This window comes from Hyperolius riggenbachi, chromosome 2 (assembly GCF_040937935.1).
Source record: "Hyperolius riggenbachi isolate aHypRig1 chromosome 2, aHypRig1.pri, whole genome shotgun sequence".
In the NCBI taxonomy this organism is placed as follows: Eukaryota; Metazoa; Chordata; class Amphibia; order Anura; family Hyperoliidae; genus Hyperolius; species Hyperolius riggenbachi.
Window position 1 is genome coordinate 488,499,232 of NC_090647.1, and position 18,043 is coordinate 488,517,274.

Below are 18,043 nucleotides of genomic sequence, written 5' to 3' on the forward strand. Positions count from 1 at the left end.
TGTCTCTTGTTTGTTTGTCTCTGTCAGCCCAGGACAGCCTAGTTGGCACGGGGAAGGGGATCAGCGATGAGCTGATAACGCTGGAAGTTTTTGCACCGAATGTTCCTGATTTGACACTTATTGATCTGCCTGGGATAACAAGAATCGCTTTACCGAATCAACCTATAAACATCGGAAAACAGGTTAGGAGCATAAGAGTTCTTCCCTCCATACTGGTATAATCAGTCCTGCATGTAACTCATAGTTATGGTATATGACAGCTATCTTTCATGAAAGCAGGATTGTCAGCCACAAAATCAAATTCCATTTACCCACTGCTGTGTTTATTATGTAGTCTTCATGCAGTCTACATTGCAAGCATTCCAGTATAATCATACATATGTCTGTAATGAATCTTATCTCAGCCAGCATGGCTCTATTCTGGTACATTGCCGAGGAGAGGGAAGCTTGTTATCTCCCCTCCCGTATTCCTGCTCTTCTTTGATTGGCTGAGGGCAGTTCAGTAAGAGAGGCTGAGAAGGGAAATACAGCTCTCCCCTCTGCAGAAGCTGCTGAAATACGATCTATGCTGTGCTCACAGGTGTTTACAAAGCAAGCTAGATATGACTGTGCAGTTTCTAGGAGAAAAAAAAAATGAAGGGAGGAAATTACATCAGGATTGGATTCAGTCAGAGGCAGTAAAGATGGAAAATGCCTGAAATAGTTTTCTCTTTATTTACTAAATAAAATTCACTGAAATCAAAACCTGGACAGTACAATACATATGTTATGCAAGTAGGACAAGTATTTATCTACTTATATTTATGTGTTTTTCCTGGGATACTATGGCTGTCCTGTGTACATTTGAAAAGGATGCCTGATATAGATGAAAAAAAGCCAGATTCAGCTACAAAAAAAGCCTGGTGTAGCTGAGATGCCAAATTCAACTACAAAAGGTAACTGGTGTAGCCGAAAATCTAGTTTTAGTTTATAAAAAAGGGTATAGCCGAAATTTGTTAGGCTATAAAAGGGCGCTGGATATAGCCGAGAAAAGTGATTACTATGACCTCACTTCTCCCTACTCTCACACAGAACCCTCCACAGGTGGTGCCTAACCCTAAGACCCCCCTGGTGGTACCTAACCCTCACAGGTGGTGCCTAACCCTAAGACCCCCACTGGTGGTGCCTAACCCTAAGACCCCCCCTGGTGGTGCCTAGCCCTAAGACTACCCCCTCCCCCGTTGGTGCCTACCTCTAAGACCCCCTAGTCATGCCTGACCTTAAAGCGGAATATAACCCTGCATTTCAACTTTGCTCTAAAACATTATTTACAGTATATTATATGCAACCAGCATTTTTTTTTTTTACTAGACCAGCATTGGAAGGGTTACACAGGGCTTTAAAGTCCCTGGAGATTTTTGCAGACGCATCCGAACTTCAGTTAGATACTTTTTGTTTACAAATAAGTATTTATTGTGACTCATCTCTCTCACTGAGAAGGAGCTTGGAGGACAGCCAAAGAGTGTGTAACTGTTTGTCAATAGATACATCTAACTAAATAGAATGTAACTATCTGAACGTCTGCACGGAACTTAAAACCTCTGTGTTTAACCCTTCCAATGCTGGTCTACTAAAAAAAAAATGCTTTTTGCATATAATATGCTGTAAATAATGTTTTAGAGCAAAGTTGAAATGCAGGGTTATATTCCGCTTTAAGATCCCCCTGGTGGTGCCTAATCCTAATGCTGGATACACACCATGCGTTTCCGCGTTTCGATGCGTCCGTCGATACGCGTCGATTCGATTATTTCCGACATGTCCGATTCGCGGTTCGATGGATCGTTAGGTCGATTTGCCATACTTTACATGGCATTCGGCCTAAAAATAATCGAAATGCGTTCGGAAATGCTCGGAAATAATCGAATCGACGTGTATCGACGGACGCGTGCGACGCGGAAACTCATGGTGTGTATTCAGCATAAGACTGACCCCTTGGTGGTGCCTAACCCTAAGACCCCCTTGGTTATTACTATGGCCTAGCTTCTCCCTACTCTCACACAGAACCCTCCGCTGGTGGTGCTTAGCCCTAAAATTCCCCCCTGGTGGTGCCTAACCCTAAGACCCCCATGGTGGTGCTCAATCTTTGCCGCATTTAACCACTTTACCCCCACGCGTACGGATTTCTCCGCCCCTTTTTTCCCTCCTAAAAAAACCAGGGACGGAGAAATCCGTACCTTCCGCGCTACCGTCGCTGTCCGCGCTCCCGCCGCTCGTGCGCGCGCACCTGCTGCTCGTGCACGCCGCCGCCCGCTCGCCCGGAGATCAATGAACGGGAAAATCCATTCCCGTTCGTTGATCTAAGCCCCCGCAATGATCTGCTGCTTCTTTCAGAAACAGTGAGATTATTGTGAGTCTCCCAGCCTCCTACTGCTTCCTGTAAGTGTCCTTCCGGACGCTTACAGGTCGCATGTAAACAAACACTCTGTGGCCATCTTGTGGCCAAATAGTAAACTACACCCTAAAAGCATTTTACATATACAAACATTACATTTACACAATAAATTAACTGATTACCTCCCACACTCCCCAATTTTTTTTTTTTTTTTGTAATTAAAAAAAAAAAAAATACAATAAAAAAAAAAACATAAATAGTTACCTTAGGGACTAAACTTTTTAAATATTTATGTCAAGAGGGTATAACACTGTTACTTTATAAACTGCGGGCTTGTAATTAGGGATGGATGCAAAACTGAAAAAAATGCACCTTTATTTCCAAATAAAATATTGTCGCCAAACATTGTGATAGGGACATAATTTAAATGGTTTTATAACCGGGACAAATGGGTTAATACATTTCATGGGTTTTAATTACAGTAGCATGCTTAATTTAAAAACTATAATGGCCGAAAACTGAAAAATAATAATTTTTTCCCACATTTTTTCCTATTTCCCCATTAAAACACATTTAGAATAAAATAATTATTGGCATAATGTCCCACCTAAAGAAAGCCTAATTGGTGGCGAAAAAAACAAGATATAGTTCATTTCATTGGGATAAGTAATAATAAAGTTATAGACGAATGAATGGAAGGAGCGCTGAAAGGTGAAAATTGCTCTGGTGGTCAGGGGGTAAAACCCCTCAGTTGTGAAGTGGTTAATATCAAGCATATATGTTATTTTGAACAGATATAACTGAATTAACTGATATAACCGAATTAACTGATATATCCAAATTAAGTATAATAACCTAATTTAGTCACCTGCTGATATATCCAATGTTATAGTCACATTTATAAAGCCTAAAAAAATCTCGGCTATATCCCGCACCCTTTATAGCTGAAAAAATCTCGGCTATATCCCGCACCCTTTATAGCTGAAAAACTCTCGGCTATATCCCGCACCCTTTATAGCTGAAAAAATCTCGGCTATATCCCGCACCCTTTATAGCTGAAAAACTCTCGGCTGTATCCCGCACCCTTTATAGCTGAAAAAATCTCGGCTATATCCTGCACCCTTTATAGCTGAAAAAATCTCGGCTATATCCCGCACCCTTTATAGCTGAAAAAATCTCGGCTATATCCCGCACCCTTTATAGCTGAAAAAATCTCGGTTATATCCCGCACCCTTTATAGCTGAAAAAATCTCGGCTATATCCCGCACTGTTTTTATAGCTGAAAAAATCTCGGCTATATCCCGCACCCTTTATAGCTGAAAAAAATCTCGGCTATATCCCGCACCCTTTATAGCTGAAAAAATCTCAGTTATATCCCGCACCCTTTATAGCTTAAAAAAAATCTTGGCTATAAAGGGGCACCCTTTTGTATCCGAATTAAAAATCTTAGCTATGAAAGGGCGCTCTATTGTAGCTGAATCTAAAACCTTGTAGCCAAGTCGAAAACTCGGGTGCCCTTTTCACCACCTTGTAGCCGAAAATAACATTGAAGTCTATGGAGGCGTCCTTTTTACACAGATGGTTCAGGCGTCCTTTTCAACTAATACCAGCAGTCCCTGCTGCTATAAAGCACCTTTGCAGACATAAGGTTTTTTTTTTTTTCTTTAACAAACAACAACAATTCTGCTCCAAAGTATATATTCACCCCTCTGTTACTGTGTCATTGCTTCAAATGTATGCCTTCTATTCTACAGTATGTCATACACAGATAAAAGGTGAAAAATCCTTAAAGAGACCCTGTACTGAAAAAGACGTCCCCTGGGGGTTATTCACCTCAGTAGGGGGAAGCCTCAGGGTCCCAATGAGGCTTCCCTCTCCCTTGTTGCTGCAGGCAGTCCAGCGCTGTTTCCCATGAAGTCTCCCGCAATCCTGGCTCGACAAGCCTGACAAGGCTTGATATACTTACCTTTTCTGCGCAGTAGAGCGGCCCGACAGCGATCGGCTATTTCCACCTATCTCCGAGTGGAGAGCCGATACTGTGCCTGTTCGGAGGGGCACAGCAAGACCGCCGTGGGACACAGGAGGACGGGGGAAGCCTTGATAGGATCCGGAGGCTTCCCCTACCCGAGGTGATTACCCCCCCCCCCCCCCCCCCCGGGGCACTTTTTCTCGTTACAGGTTTACTTTAAAGTGTCTGAGATCTGGCTATACATTAAGATGGAAAACAGGCACTTTCAATACATAACACTGTGATTTTTTAAACTGTTTATAATTTCACAGATCAAGCAAATAATAAAGAAATATATTACAAGACAAGAAACCATCAATTTGGTTGTGGTCCCCGGTAATGTGGATATTGCTACAGCAGAGGCTCTGGAAATGGCCCAAGAGGTGGATCCCAATGGAGAACGGACCATAGGTCAGTAAAACATTTCTGAAACCAATAATAACCGCTATGGCGCGTCACACATATCATAACGATTTCATAAAAAAAAGATGTTTGATAATTCAAACCACATTGGTCCTTTCTATCCTGGAGCATTTTCCGTTTTATCAACATTTGAAAACAAAAAGTAATATATCAATTTAATTGATGGAAATACATTTTTAGAGTCAGTTAAACACATTTTCCAGTACAAAATACATGTATTTATTTATTGTGTTTATAAAGCACCAACATAGTTACATAGATCTGTACATCAATCCTGAAAGAGCGACAGATGAGGAAGAAGTAGAGACAAAGGGATTGAGTTCCCAAATCGGGACTGTCCCTCCGAAAAAGTGACAATTGGGAGCTATGAATAATCTGTAAATGGATATTGTAAAAAAAAAAGCAATTTTATTCATTGTTATTTTCACTACAGTTCCTCTTTAAAGTGAACTTAAACTAAATGAATAAAAGCCAGTTTAACTTACCTGGCGCTTCTATCGGCCCCTGCAGCTGCTCTGTGCCTGCACCGTGACAAACTGATCCTTTCGTGTCGCCGGAAATGAAAGTAGGACGCTGCGGGGGACCGGAGGATTGGCTTGTCACGCTGCAGCCATTTAGTTTAGGTTCAGTTTAAGGCAGTGAGGGAATATGCAAACCATCCATTCCTCTACAAAAAACCATAGTGGTTCTGGTTCTCTATTACCTACATTCAACATGTAGTACAGGTGCCCATGGGGGTTTAGTTGGTTGGTTCTTGGACGTGTCATTTATATGTGTGTGTGTGTATACAGTGTGTATATATATATATATATATATATATATATATATATATATATATATATATATATATATATATATATATATATATATGCATGAATATATACATACTAGCTCATGGCCCGGCGTTTCCTGGGTATGTATTTGGCTGGTGTTGGCTCCGCACACTTTTTCTAAGCTTAACACATAATTAGTCAACTACTCAATGACCTAGTTTGTTAGCTTTGCGGTCTTTGGCATTAATAACTTACATCGAAATGAAACAAATCTGATTGGCCGTTTGTGGCTCCACCCCCTTTTCTGAATTTGAACCCCAGTCACCCAATGACCAACTGTACGAGGTTTGAGGCTTGTGCCATTAACACTGCAACTGCAAGAATGGCAGCAATTAAATATTCCCCTTGAAAATCAATAGGTGAATTTTAATTAGCTTTTGTGGGCTCTATTAACTTTTCTGAATATTAATCCCAGTCACCCAGTAACCAACTGTGCAAAGTTTGAGAACCCTACCATTAACAGTGTAAGAATGGCTGCTGTTTACATTTTCCCAGTGAAATTTATATTTGTCTCCGCCCACTTTTTGGTTACGGGGATAAAAAGTATCCTATATGTTATTCCAGGTAATGTACTATGTGTGTGCCAAATTGCATTCAAATCCGTTCAGCCATTGTTGCGTGATTAAGCAACGAACATCCAAACTTTCACATTTATAATATTGGTGAGATATATACAGTATGCATCAATATGATAGACCTCCTCCCACTGTAAGGGGGTAAGGTTGCCTCGAAGAAGTTCTCTCTGTTTTTTTATCTCTCTCACCCCTTCGCACCTCATTATGGAGTACTGTGAAGTCTCCAGAGAACAGACACGGTGTAACCTCAGATTACCTGGTGCACCTGTGTCTTATGTCTCATCCTTTTGTGTCTGAGAATTTTTTATTCATTTCATAGCTTGCACTCTGTTATACATTTGTAAACATTGTAATCATCACCAGTTCTGTATTTTGTACCAGTGTCCATATTTGATACATATCATTGTCTGTATCATTATGTACCGCTTGTTTGTTTTTCCACTTTGTACAGCGGCACGGAATATGTTGGCGCTTTATAAATAAAAATAATAATAAGAAGAAGAAGAATAATGCACCGACTAGCAGTAAGCTTGATGTGTGCAGGCAGAGCATGGGAATTTTACCGTTACTAACGCCAGAAGCACCGTCCGTTAACCCATTAGCGACACGCATGTTACCGCGGTAGCACGCATGATGCTAATGGGTTAATGGGCGGTGCTCCCCCAGCATTAGTAACGGTAAAGTTGCCTTGCCTAGCGAGTTTTTGGTTATGGGCATAGTTACCAGGCATAATACAGAGACATGTGACTATGGCCATTGATATACAGTACATTGCTTAAATTCATTTTTTTTGCATGAAGAACTGCTTTTAAACTTAGACATTCAGGCAAGATGAGCAGCTGTTGGTCTTCTTCCACAGGAGTTATCACCAAGCCAGACTTAGTTGACAGAGGAGCAGAGAAAGAGGTGTTAAAAACAGTCCGGAATGAAGCATATTGTCTTACAAAAGGCTACATGATGGTGAAGTGTCGTGGCCAGAGAGAGATCCAGAATAACCTTTCCCTGCAAGACTCTCTGAAAAACGAAAAAACTTTTTTTGAAGAACATGATGAATTCAGGTAAAATCTGTGTCAGAACTATGAACCCACCTAAGAAGAAGGAAGGCTCTGGGTCCTATAGAGCCTTCCTGTTTTTCTCCTCATCCTGTCATTCCAGCGCTGGCTCTCCCGTTAGCAGTCTCCAACCCATGGGTTGGAGACTGCTCTCTTGCGCTGCGGAAGGGCTTCAGCAGAAGTCTTTTGGAGCACACGGACTACCAAAGACAGGAAACTACATAATGCGCATACGCTAGCTCTCTTTCTCGCACACTCGTGCATGTGCAGTACAGAGTTTCTCACCCTCTGGAGCATTCAGGCTCCCGAATACTTCCAAAACCTCCCACAGTGGGAGATTTGAACAGAGGAGCTTGTGGGAGTATGAGAGGGTGAGGAGAGGAATCGGAAGGTTCTATAGGACCCAGAGCCTTCCCTCTCCTTAGGTAAGTATCTGGTTGTTGGTTTTTTTTTTTTTTTTTTGGGGGGGGGGGGGGGGGTTCCTTCTGATTCACTTAAATAGAAAGTTTAACATGTTCCCAAAAAGACATCATAGATTGCAAAAAGTATATCATATTCTTGCCATCCGATTGCTAGGGGATCCATACTTTTTTCTGTTTGTAACAAGCTTGTAAAATAGGATATTGCTACTTGAAATGTTAAAGTTCTCACCAGCTAATTCGGGAATAGCGCTTCTCATGGCTGGACAGAAAATTCCTGAGGAGAAAGGTGGGCAGCCGGTGGCATAGTGGATAGCACTCTCGCTACTATCTGCATGGAGCTTGTATGTTCTCTCTGTGTCTGCGCAGCGGCAGTTTCCTCCAATTTTATTTGCAATTCTAATTTAGAGAGCGATGCACGATCCCTGAACAAGAATTGCGAACACATTTTTTAGCATGAAATAAACAGGTTTTTATACTGTGTTATTTTCATACCACAAAGAATGAATGTGCAAAATAACAATCTAGCTTTCTATAATAACTATGTTTACTTTATATTATCGTTTTAAAATAAGCAATACATTAGTTTAGAGGATGGGAATAAATAAAGTTAAACTCTCATAAGCATGTTTTTAGTAAAGAAATACATATACTGTAGTTATACAGGTATGTACATTAGTTTTGAAAGAGGGAAAACCAAGAAAGAAAGAGGGACAGAGGGATTGAGCAGCAAACGAGGTATAATAATAGTAATAATATCAATCCAAACATTTATATAGCACTTTTCTCCTGTTGGACTCAAAGCGCTCAAGAGCTGCAGCCACTGGGATGCGCTCAGGAGGCCACCCTGCAGTGTTAGAGAGTCTTGCCTTGAACTCCTTACTGAATAGGTACTTGACCTAGCCAGGATTCAAACCCTGGTCTCCAATGTCAAAGGCAGTGCCCTTAACCAGTACTCTAGTGGTATGGTACCTCTGAAAAAAAAGGACAGTTGAGCGATAAGGTTTAATGGTTTAAAGGTTTAATGCTTAATACTTGTGTGTACTTGTCTCTGCCCCTATCTCTCCCCCCCCCCCCCCCCCCCCCCCCCCCCATCCTCCATATTCCATACCCCTGTATTACCCATGCTGAAATGCTGGGACATGAAGCTTCTGCCTGAGGATAGAGTGGACTGAAAGAATGACAGGACCACCAGGGTGGAAGAACCCCTTATCTGGAAACAGCAGTTGGAGAATGGACCAGGATTGATGGGTACATGGAGAACAATGGGTACAGTGAGAACAGCAAGAATGCTAACAAGTGTCAGCTGAATAGTGTAATGCTGGGCATACACGGCTCGACTGCTCCTTATCAATCGAGCCGCTGTTGGCTCGATTGATCATTTCCGATGTGTCCGATCACCGCATGGATCGATTCCCGGCTCGATCCCTGTGGGCGGACTATGGGCAAAAACGAAGCGCAGATAAGGAAGCGCACGCGGACGAGGGACATTATCGCACCGTGTATGCCCAGCATAATGCTGGGTACACTCTGAGATTTTCTGGCCGATTTACTGTCCGATCGATTATTTCCAACATGTTCGATTTGCTTTCCGATCGATTTTCGAGCATTTTCCAATCGATTTCCATGCACTTCAATAGGAAATCGATCGGAAAATGCTCGGAAATCGATCGGAAAGAAAATCGAACATGTTGGAAATAATTGATCGGAAAGTAAATCGGCCAGAAAATCTCATAGTGTGTACCCAGCATAATGGCTCTGACATAGGAGACCTGTGTTTGAATCTCCGCTCTTCCTATTTCAGTTAACCAGCACCTATTTAGTAAGAAGTTCTTGGGCGAGACTCATGCTGGGCATACACGGCGCGATAGTTCTTATCAATTGAGCCGCTGATGGCTCGATTGATAATATCCGACGTGACCGATCACCGCGGCAGATCGATACCGCGCTCAATCCCCACGGGCGGACAATGCAGAAAACGAAGCGCTGATAAGGAAGCGCCCGCCGGGACAAGCGGATATCGATCCGCGTGCACATGCGGACGAGCGGTGACGCGCCGGCATTGTGCCACTGGCTCGATTCCGGCGCATTATCTCGCCGTGTATGCCCAGCATCAGACTCCCTAACACTGCTACTGTGTGTGCTCTAGTGGCTGCAGCTCAAGCGCTCCGACGGGAGAAAAGCGCCATACAAATACTGGAATTATAATTATTCCTAGAATTATTAATGCCAGCGCAATCCTCGTGCATGAGGCTGAACCTGGACAAGTCAGTGGTTCAGCTGGCAATCAGCAGCAAAGCAAGGTGCTTCGATGTTCTGGGAGTGGAACTTGATGAACAAGGGATGTCACCAACATATCACGATTACATCTTAAAATTAGATTTCTGATATTCTATGAAAAAAAGAATAGTATCAATAGTTACTACCTGTTATGCACGTCTCCTTCCAGGCAAACCCCTGGTTACTAGTGGATACACATGACACTGGTAATAGTGTTTATGGGCCCTTAAAGGGATACTGTAGGGGGGGGGGGGGGTCGGGGAAAAATGAGTTGAACTTACCCGGGGCTTCTAATGGTCCCCCGCAGAAGTCCTGTGCCCGCGCAGCCACTCACCGATGCTCCGGCCCCGCCTCTGGTTCACCTCTGAAATTTCAGACTTTAAAGTCTGAAAACCACTGCGCCTGCGTTGCTGTGTCCTCGCTCCCGCTGATGTCACCAGGAGCGTACTGCGCAGGCACAGACCATACTGGGCCTGCGCAGTATGCTCCTGGTGACATCAGCGGGAGCAAGGACATGGCAACGCAAGCACAGTGGGTTACAGACTTTAAAGTCTGAAATCCCAGAAGTGGACCGGAGGCAGGGCCAGAGCATTTGTGAGCGGCTGCGCAGGCACAGGATGTCTGCGGGGGATCATTAGAAGCCCCGGGTAAGTTCAACTCATTTTCCCCCGACCCCCCTACAGTATCCCTTTAAAGTGGACCTGAACTCTTGCACTGGACAGAAAGAAAACATAGAGAAATTCCCTCTGTCTGTATTTAGAGAGTTTAGCCTATCTTATTTCCCCCCCCCCCATCTGTGACTAATCTCAAGTTGTAATTCGATCCCTCAGCTGTGTCAGCTGTCTGCCATGGCAGAGTTCTATTTGGTAAACACAGGATGTTAATAATATCTCTGCCTACATGAAAGCAGGAAGTAGACAAACTGCAGATGTATTGCAGGATGTGTATCAGCTATAACAAAGAAATGTTTTTCTTTAAAGGTCATTAAAGGTCAGGAGTGCAATAAAAATTGTAAAAAAGAAATTAGGCTGGCAAAGATCAAAGCTGAAAATCAAATCGCTAGGGATATCAAATCTAACCCAAAAAAGTTTTACATCAACTCTAAAAAAAGAAAGGTTGACTGTATAGGACTCCTAAAGGATGAGGGTGGGAACCCAATGGTGGATGACCAAGGTAAGGCAGAGTTATTAAATGCTTCTGTGTTCACAAAGGAAACAGCACTGTTGCAAATTACAGAGACAGAAGAGTCTCAATCTTCTAACTGTAATATTAAATACTTAACGCAGGAAGAAATGAAGGCAAGACTAAATAAATTAAAAATAGATAAGGCACCTGGCCCGGATGGCATGCATCCTCGGGTCCTAAGGGAATTAAGTTCAGTTATAGATAAACCCCTATATCTTATCTTTTGTGACTCTCTTTCAACCGGCAGAGTCCCAGTGGATTGGCGTACAGCCCACGTTTTCCCATTATTTAAGAAGGGCAAAAGATCAGATCCAGGAAATTTAGACCTGTAAGCTTAACATCAGTTAGCAAACTATTTGAGGGGTTACTAAGAGATACTATACATGACTTCATACTAGAAAATAATCTTATTTCTCAGCATCAACATGGGTTTACTAAAGACAGGTCCTGTTTGACTAACATGCTCAGCTTTAATGAGGTAGTGAATGCTAATATGGATATTGGGAATGCTGTAGATGTGATATACTTGGACAAAAGTTTGGTGCAAAAGTTGAGGATGAAAGGACTGGGGAAGAGTATGTGTGCATGGATAGGGAACTGGCTAATGGACAGAAAACAAAGAGTTGTGGTCAATGGATCGTACTCAAAATGGGAGACTGTTAGCAGTGGGGTCCCACAGGGGTCTGTACTGGGTCCAGTGCTCTTCAATTTATTTATTAATGACCTAGTAGATGCAGTAGTGAGCAATGTTGCTATTTTTGCAGATGATACAAAATTGTGCAGAATCATCAACTTTCAGGAAGATAGTGTCATATTGCAACAGGATCTGGATAGGATGGCTATATGGGCACATACATGGCAGATGAAATTCAATGTTGACAAATGTAAAGTGATGCATTTTGGTCGTACCAATGGTCTAGCACCATACAAAATAAATGGGATACAGTTGGGGACATCAAACATGGAGAAGGACTTAGGAGTACTCATCGACAACAAGTTAAATAATCGTACTCAATGCCAAGCCGCTGCAGCTAAAGCTAACAAAATTTTGGGTTGCATTAAAAGGGAAATAAAAACTTGAGATGCTAGCATAATATTGCCCCTGTTTAACTCTCTAGTAAGGCCACATCTGGAATATGTAATTCAGTTCTGGGCACCACATTACAAAAAAGATATTGCAGTTTTAGAGCAGGTGCAGAGACGAGCAACAAAATTGATACGTGGGATGGAAGGTTTTACTTACCAAGAAAGGTTAGATAAACTGGGTTTATTTAGTCTAGAGAAAAGACGCCTTAGAGGGGATCTAATTAACATGTATAAATACATCAGAGGGCAATATAATAGCTTGGCGGATGAGCTTTTTGTCCCTAGGCCTTCTCAAAGGACTAGAGCAGTGATGCTCGGATGTGCCTCATCCACGAATTCGGAAATCCGCGTGGTTGAAAAAAAAATCCGCATTCGGCCCCGCCGCATGCGGATTTTCGTTCGCGTCCACGCAACCACGCGGATTTTCTGCCGTGAATGGCGTAATCACGCGTGGATTCCCGCCCGGAGGCGGATTTTCTTTTAACGTTAATAACAAAGCCCCCATACATGCTACAATCCCCCAAATTGCATGGATTATCGAGGTGATAAGGGGCAACATAACTTCAACATAAAAAATTCCTAAAAATTTTTTTTTTTAGAGAAAATGGATTTTAAAGTGAAATCAACACTTTAAATGGGGCTATTAATTGGTAATAAGTGGTTTTAAAAAGGGATATACGCGTTAAGCAGTCAAAGAGGTGAAGGCGAGTTCCAATGGCACTTGGCGGCGTAGGTACCGCTGGAGGAGGATGAGTGGCTGACGCCAAAAAAGCCCCAGAGAGGTTTTTGTAATTTTTTTTTTGTTTTTTTTGCAGCAATTAGCAATGACATCGCAGCAGAGTTGTCAGTGGACACGGGCAGTGTGAACGCAGAGTGCAGTGGTGGTAGCGACTGAGTCAGGAGAAGGACTATGCGGGCGGTCAGTTCAGCAGCACAGAAGGACCACGGCAACATACTGGTAGTAGTAGTAGCAGCACAGCGTCATAGTGCTGGCCAAAAAATTAAATGCACCCGGTGACCTGGGCAGTGTGAACGCAGACAGAGTACATTGGTGGAAGCGACTGAGTCAGGAGGAGGAGGACAATGCGGGTGGTCAGATCAGCAGCAGCAGCACAGAAGGACCATGGCAACATACTGGTGGTAGTAGTAGTAGTAGCACAGTGTCATAGTGCTGGCCAAAAAATTCAATGCACCCGGTGACCCAGGCAGTGATAACGCAGACAGAGTACATTGGTGGTACCGTGGTAGCGACTGAGTCAGGAGGAGGAGGAGGACAAAGCGGGCGTTCAGTTCAGCAGCAGCAGCAGCACAGAAGGACCATGGCAACATACTGGTGGTAGTAGTAGCAGTAGCAGCACAGCGTCATAGTGCTGGCCAAAAAATTAAATGCACCCGGTGACCCGGGCAGTGATAACGCAGACAGAGTACATTGGTGGTACCGTGGTAGCGACTGAGTCAGGAGGAGGAGGAGGACAAAGCGGGCGTTCAGTTCAGCAGCAGCAGCAGCACAGAAGGACCATGGCAACATACTGGTGGTAGTAGTAGTAGCAGCACAGCGTCATAGTGCTGGCCAAAAAATTAAATGCACCTGGTGACCCGGGCAGTGATAACGCAGACAGAGTACATTGGTGGTACCGTGGTAGCGACTGAGTCAGGAGGAGGAGGAGGACAAAGCGGGCGTTCAGTTCAGCAGCAGCAGCAGCACAGAAGGACCATGGCAACATACTGGTGGTAGTAGTAGCAGTAGCAGCACAGCGTCATAGGTCGCTGAAGGATGCAGTGGGCACAGTACAAGGTCACTGAAGGATGCAGTGGGCACAGCAGTGGGCACTGGATATACAACTAGGTCACTGAAGGATGCAGTGGGCACAGTACAAGGTCACTGAAGGATGCAGTGGGCACAGTACAAGGTCACTGAAGGATGCAGTGGGCACAGCACAAGGTCACTGAAGGATGCAGTGGGCACAGCAGTGGGCACTGGATATACAACTAGGTCACTGAAGGATGCAGTGGGCACAGTACAAGGTCACTGAAGGATGCAGTGGGCACAGTACAAGGTCACTGAAGGATGCAGTGGGCACAGCAGTGGGCACTGGATATACAACTAGGTCACTGAAGGATGCAGTGGGCACAGTACAAGGTCACTGAAGGATGCAGTGGGCACAGTACAAGGTCACTGAAGGATGCAGTGGGCACAGCACAAGGTCACTGAAGGATGCAGTGGGCACAGCAGTGGGCACTGGATATACAACTAGGTCACTGAAGGATGCAGTGGGCACAGTACAAGGTCACTGAAGGATGCAGTGGGCACAGTACAAGGTCACTGAAGGATGCAGTGGGCACAGCAGTGGGCACTGGATATACAACTAGGTCACTGAAGGATGCAGTGGGCACAGTACAAGGTCACTGAAGGATGCAGTGGGCACAGTACAAGGTCACTGAAGGATGCAGTGGGCACAGCAGTGGGCACTGGATATACAACTAGGTCACTGAAGGATGCAGTGGGCACAGTACAAGGTCACTGAAGGATGCAGTGGGCACAGCAGTGGGCACTGGATATACAACTAGGTCACTGAAGGATGCAGTGGGCACACAAGGATGTCACACTGTGTAATGAGATGCTCATATGCCAGCGAGCGAGCAGTGGGCACTGGGCACGGCACAAGGTCACTGACAGAATGAATGAACAGCGCTGGCAGAGAGTGGCGGCGCCGGCGGTGTGACTGGCTGCCTGCAAATAGTACAAGTGTATAACTGTCACTGGAATATACAAGTGAACACTGCAGTTGCACTAACCTGCCTGCCTGCACTACACACAGATAATCCCCACTCCCACTACACTGACTACACTGCAGCACTGAACCTGCCTGCACTACACACAGTTAAATAATCACTAGACTCCCACACTCCCACTACACTACACTGACTACAACTAACTACAGCAATCACTCACTGACTAGCTAACTGTGTACAGTATAAGAGCAGTGTTAGCAAAAAAACCGCTTTGTTTTTAACACAATAAATGCACTTGCTCAAACAACAATGGCCTGGAGATAATCCTCTCAGCACCACAGTGTAGCAAGGACAGAGCTTTTCCATCATGGCCGCCGCTTTATATTCAGGAGGGGAGGGCATAGCTCCCCTCCTGTGATTGGTTGCTAGGGCCTGGCTGGGGCACTCTGATTGGCCTGCAATGTGTCACTTCCGCATAGTTTGACGCATTTCCGCAAACCACGACTTCAGCGCCGGGTTTCACGAGCGTGAATGCGGATTTCTGTTCGCATTCACGCGAAGCCTAAGTAGATTTTCGCGGTTGAAAATCTATTCACGGATTTTCGTGTCCGAGGCGGAATGCGTCAAAATGGTCGTGAATCCACGCGTAAGCGTGATCACGACCTGGCGGTGAGCACCACTGGACTAGAGGACATGATCTGCGCATGCAGGAAAAAGTTTTAACCATTTATTTAGGAAAGGGTTCTTAACAGTAAGAGTGATTAAGATGTGGAATGCATTGCCATAGGAAGTCGTTATGGCAACTCGATGGACGTATGTCTTTTTTCAACCAAAATAACTATGTAACTATGCTGTTGCATATCTTTTAACACAGAGAGGAAGTTCTGAGTTCAGGTACGCTTCAATAGATTATGGCACAATCATGGTGACAAAACTGTTCTTGTGGAGTGGTAAGAACCATTTACGGAAATGCAATTTATCTTAAATACGAGACTTTATTCCAATAAAGAAGTACGGTATTACTCAAACTGACTTTAAGTTAAAGGGGCACTATGGCGAAAAATTGTAAAATTTCAAATATGTGCATACATAGACAAATAAAAAGTACTTTTTTTCCAGAGTAAAATGAGCCATAAATTACTTTTCTCCTATGTTGCAGTCACTTACAGTAGGTCGTAGAAATCTGACAGAAGCAATAGTTTTTGGACTAGTCCATCTCTTCATGGAGAATTTATTTATTTTCAAAAGCAATTAGTGAAATTCAGTTGCTCTGTCCAACTGCCAAAACACTGTGTAGCGAGCAGGGAAGCTGGCCAGCATCATTGTTTAAATCCTTTTTAACGAATATCTTTATAAAGAATAAAAGCCTTGCTGAGAATCCCCTATGAAGAGATAGACTAGTCCAAAACCTGTCGCTTCTTTCAGATTTCTACGACCTACTGTAAATGGCAGCAACATAGGAGAAAAGTAATTTATGGCTCACTTTACTCCCTAATTCTTATTTGTTTATGTTTGCACATATTTAAAACTTTAAATTTTTTTGCCATAGTGCCCCTTTAATATTGCATATCATAGCAGCAGTGTATATATATATATATATATATATATATATATACTAGCTGGTCGCCCGGCGTTGCCCGGGTATGTAATTGGCTAGTGTTAGCTCTGTCCACTTTTTCTAATCCTAACACACAATTACCTAGTTTGTGAGCTTTGCGGTCTTTGGCATCAATAATTGGCTGTGGCTCCACTACTTTGAAAATCAATAGGTGAATTTTGATTAGCTTTTGTAGGCTCCACCTACTTTTCTGAATATTAATCCCAGTCACCCACTGTGCAAAGTTTAAGAACCCTGCCATTGACAGACAGTGTAAGAATGGCTGCAGTTTACATTCTGGCAGTTAAATTTTTATTTTTCTCCACCCACTGATGTCCTGATGTTTCCCGGGTATGTATTTGGCTGCTGTTGGCTGTGGCCACATCTGATTCGCTGTTTGTAGCCCCACCCCTTCTCTAAATATTTAACCCCAGTCACCCAATGATCAACTGTACCAGGTTTGAGGCTTGTGCCATTAACAGTGCAAAAATGGCAGCAATTAAATATTTGCCTTGAAAATCAATAGGTGAATTGTGATTGGTTTTTGTAGGCTCCACCCACTTTTCTGAATATTAATCCCAGTCACCCAGTGACCAACTGTGCAAAGTTTTAGAACCCCACAATTAATAGTGTAAGAATGGCTGCAGTTTACATTTTCCCAGTGAAATTTGTGTTTGTCTCCGCCCACTGAAGACTCGGCATTGCCCAGGTATGTATTTGGCTGGTGCTAGCTCCGCCCACTTTTTCTAACCCAAACACAAAATTACTTAATGACCAAGTTTGTGAGCTTTGAGGTCTTTGGCATCAATAATTTAAATTGAAATAAAATAAATCTGATTGGCTGTGGCTCCACCCCTTTTCTGAATTTGAACCCCAATCACCCAATGGCCAACTGTACCAGGTACAGGTGATTAACAGTGCAAGAGGCTTGTGCCATTAACAGTGCAAGAATGGCATCAATTAAATATTCCCCTTAAAGATTAATAGGTGGATTTTGATTGGCTTTTGTAGGCTCCACCCACTTTTCTGAATATTAATCTCAGTCACCCAGTGACCAACTGTGCAACGTTTGAGAACCCTACCATTAATAGTGTAAGAATTTCTGCAGTTTACATTTTCTCAGTGAAATTTGTATTTGTCTCCGCCTACTGATGACCCAGCATTGCCCGATTATGGATTTGTCTGGTGTTGGCTGCGCCCACTTTTCCTAACCCTAACACACAATTACTCAATTACTCAATGACCAAGTTTGTGAGCTTTACGGTCTTTGGCATCAATAACCTGCATTAAAATGAAACAAATCAGATTGGCTGTTTGGGGCTCCACCCCCTTATATAAATTTAAACCCCAGTCACGCAATGATCAACTGTACCAGGTTTGAGGCTGGTGCCATGAACAGTGCAAGAATGGCAGCAATGAAATAGTCCCCTGAAAAATCAATAGGTAATTTTTGATTGTTTTTTGTAGGCTCCACCCACTTT

General features: G+C 43.5%; 1 protein-coding gene across 2 annotated transcripts in view; it reads left to right on the forward strand.

Moving 5' to 3' along the window:
• LOC137547141 (interferon-induced GTP-binding protein Mx2-like) overlaps window positions 1–18,043 on the forward strand; it is an 89,542-nt gene that overhangs the window by 38,694 nt on the left and 32,805 nt on the right. For both annotated transcript variants that reach the window (XM_068270380.1, XM_068270381.1), the window contains 3 exons: window positions 28–182; window positions 4,652–4,790; window positions 7,070–7,268. In XM_068270380.1, the coding sequence (XP_068126481.1) occupies window positions 28–182; window positions 4,652–4,790; window positions 7,070–7,268 (493 nt within the window). The remainder of the gene's footprint in view (window positions 1–27; window positions 183–4,651; window positions 4,791–7,069; window positions 7,269–18,043) is intronic.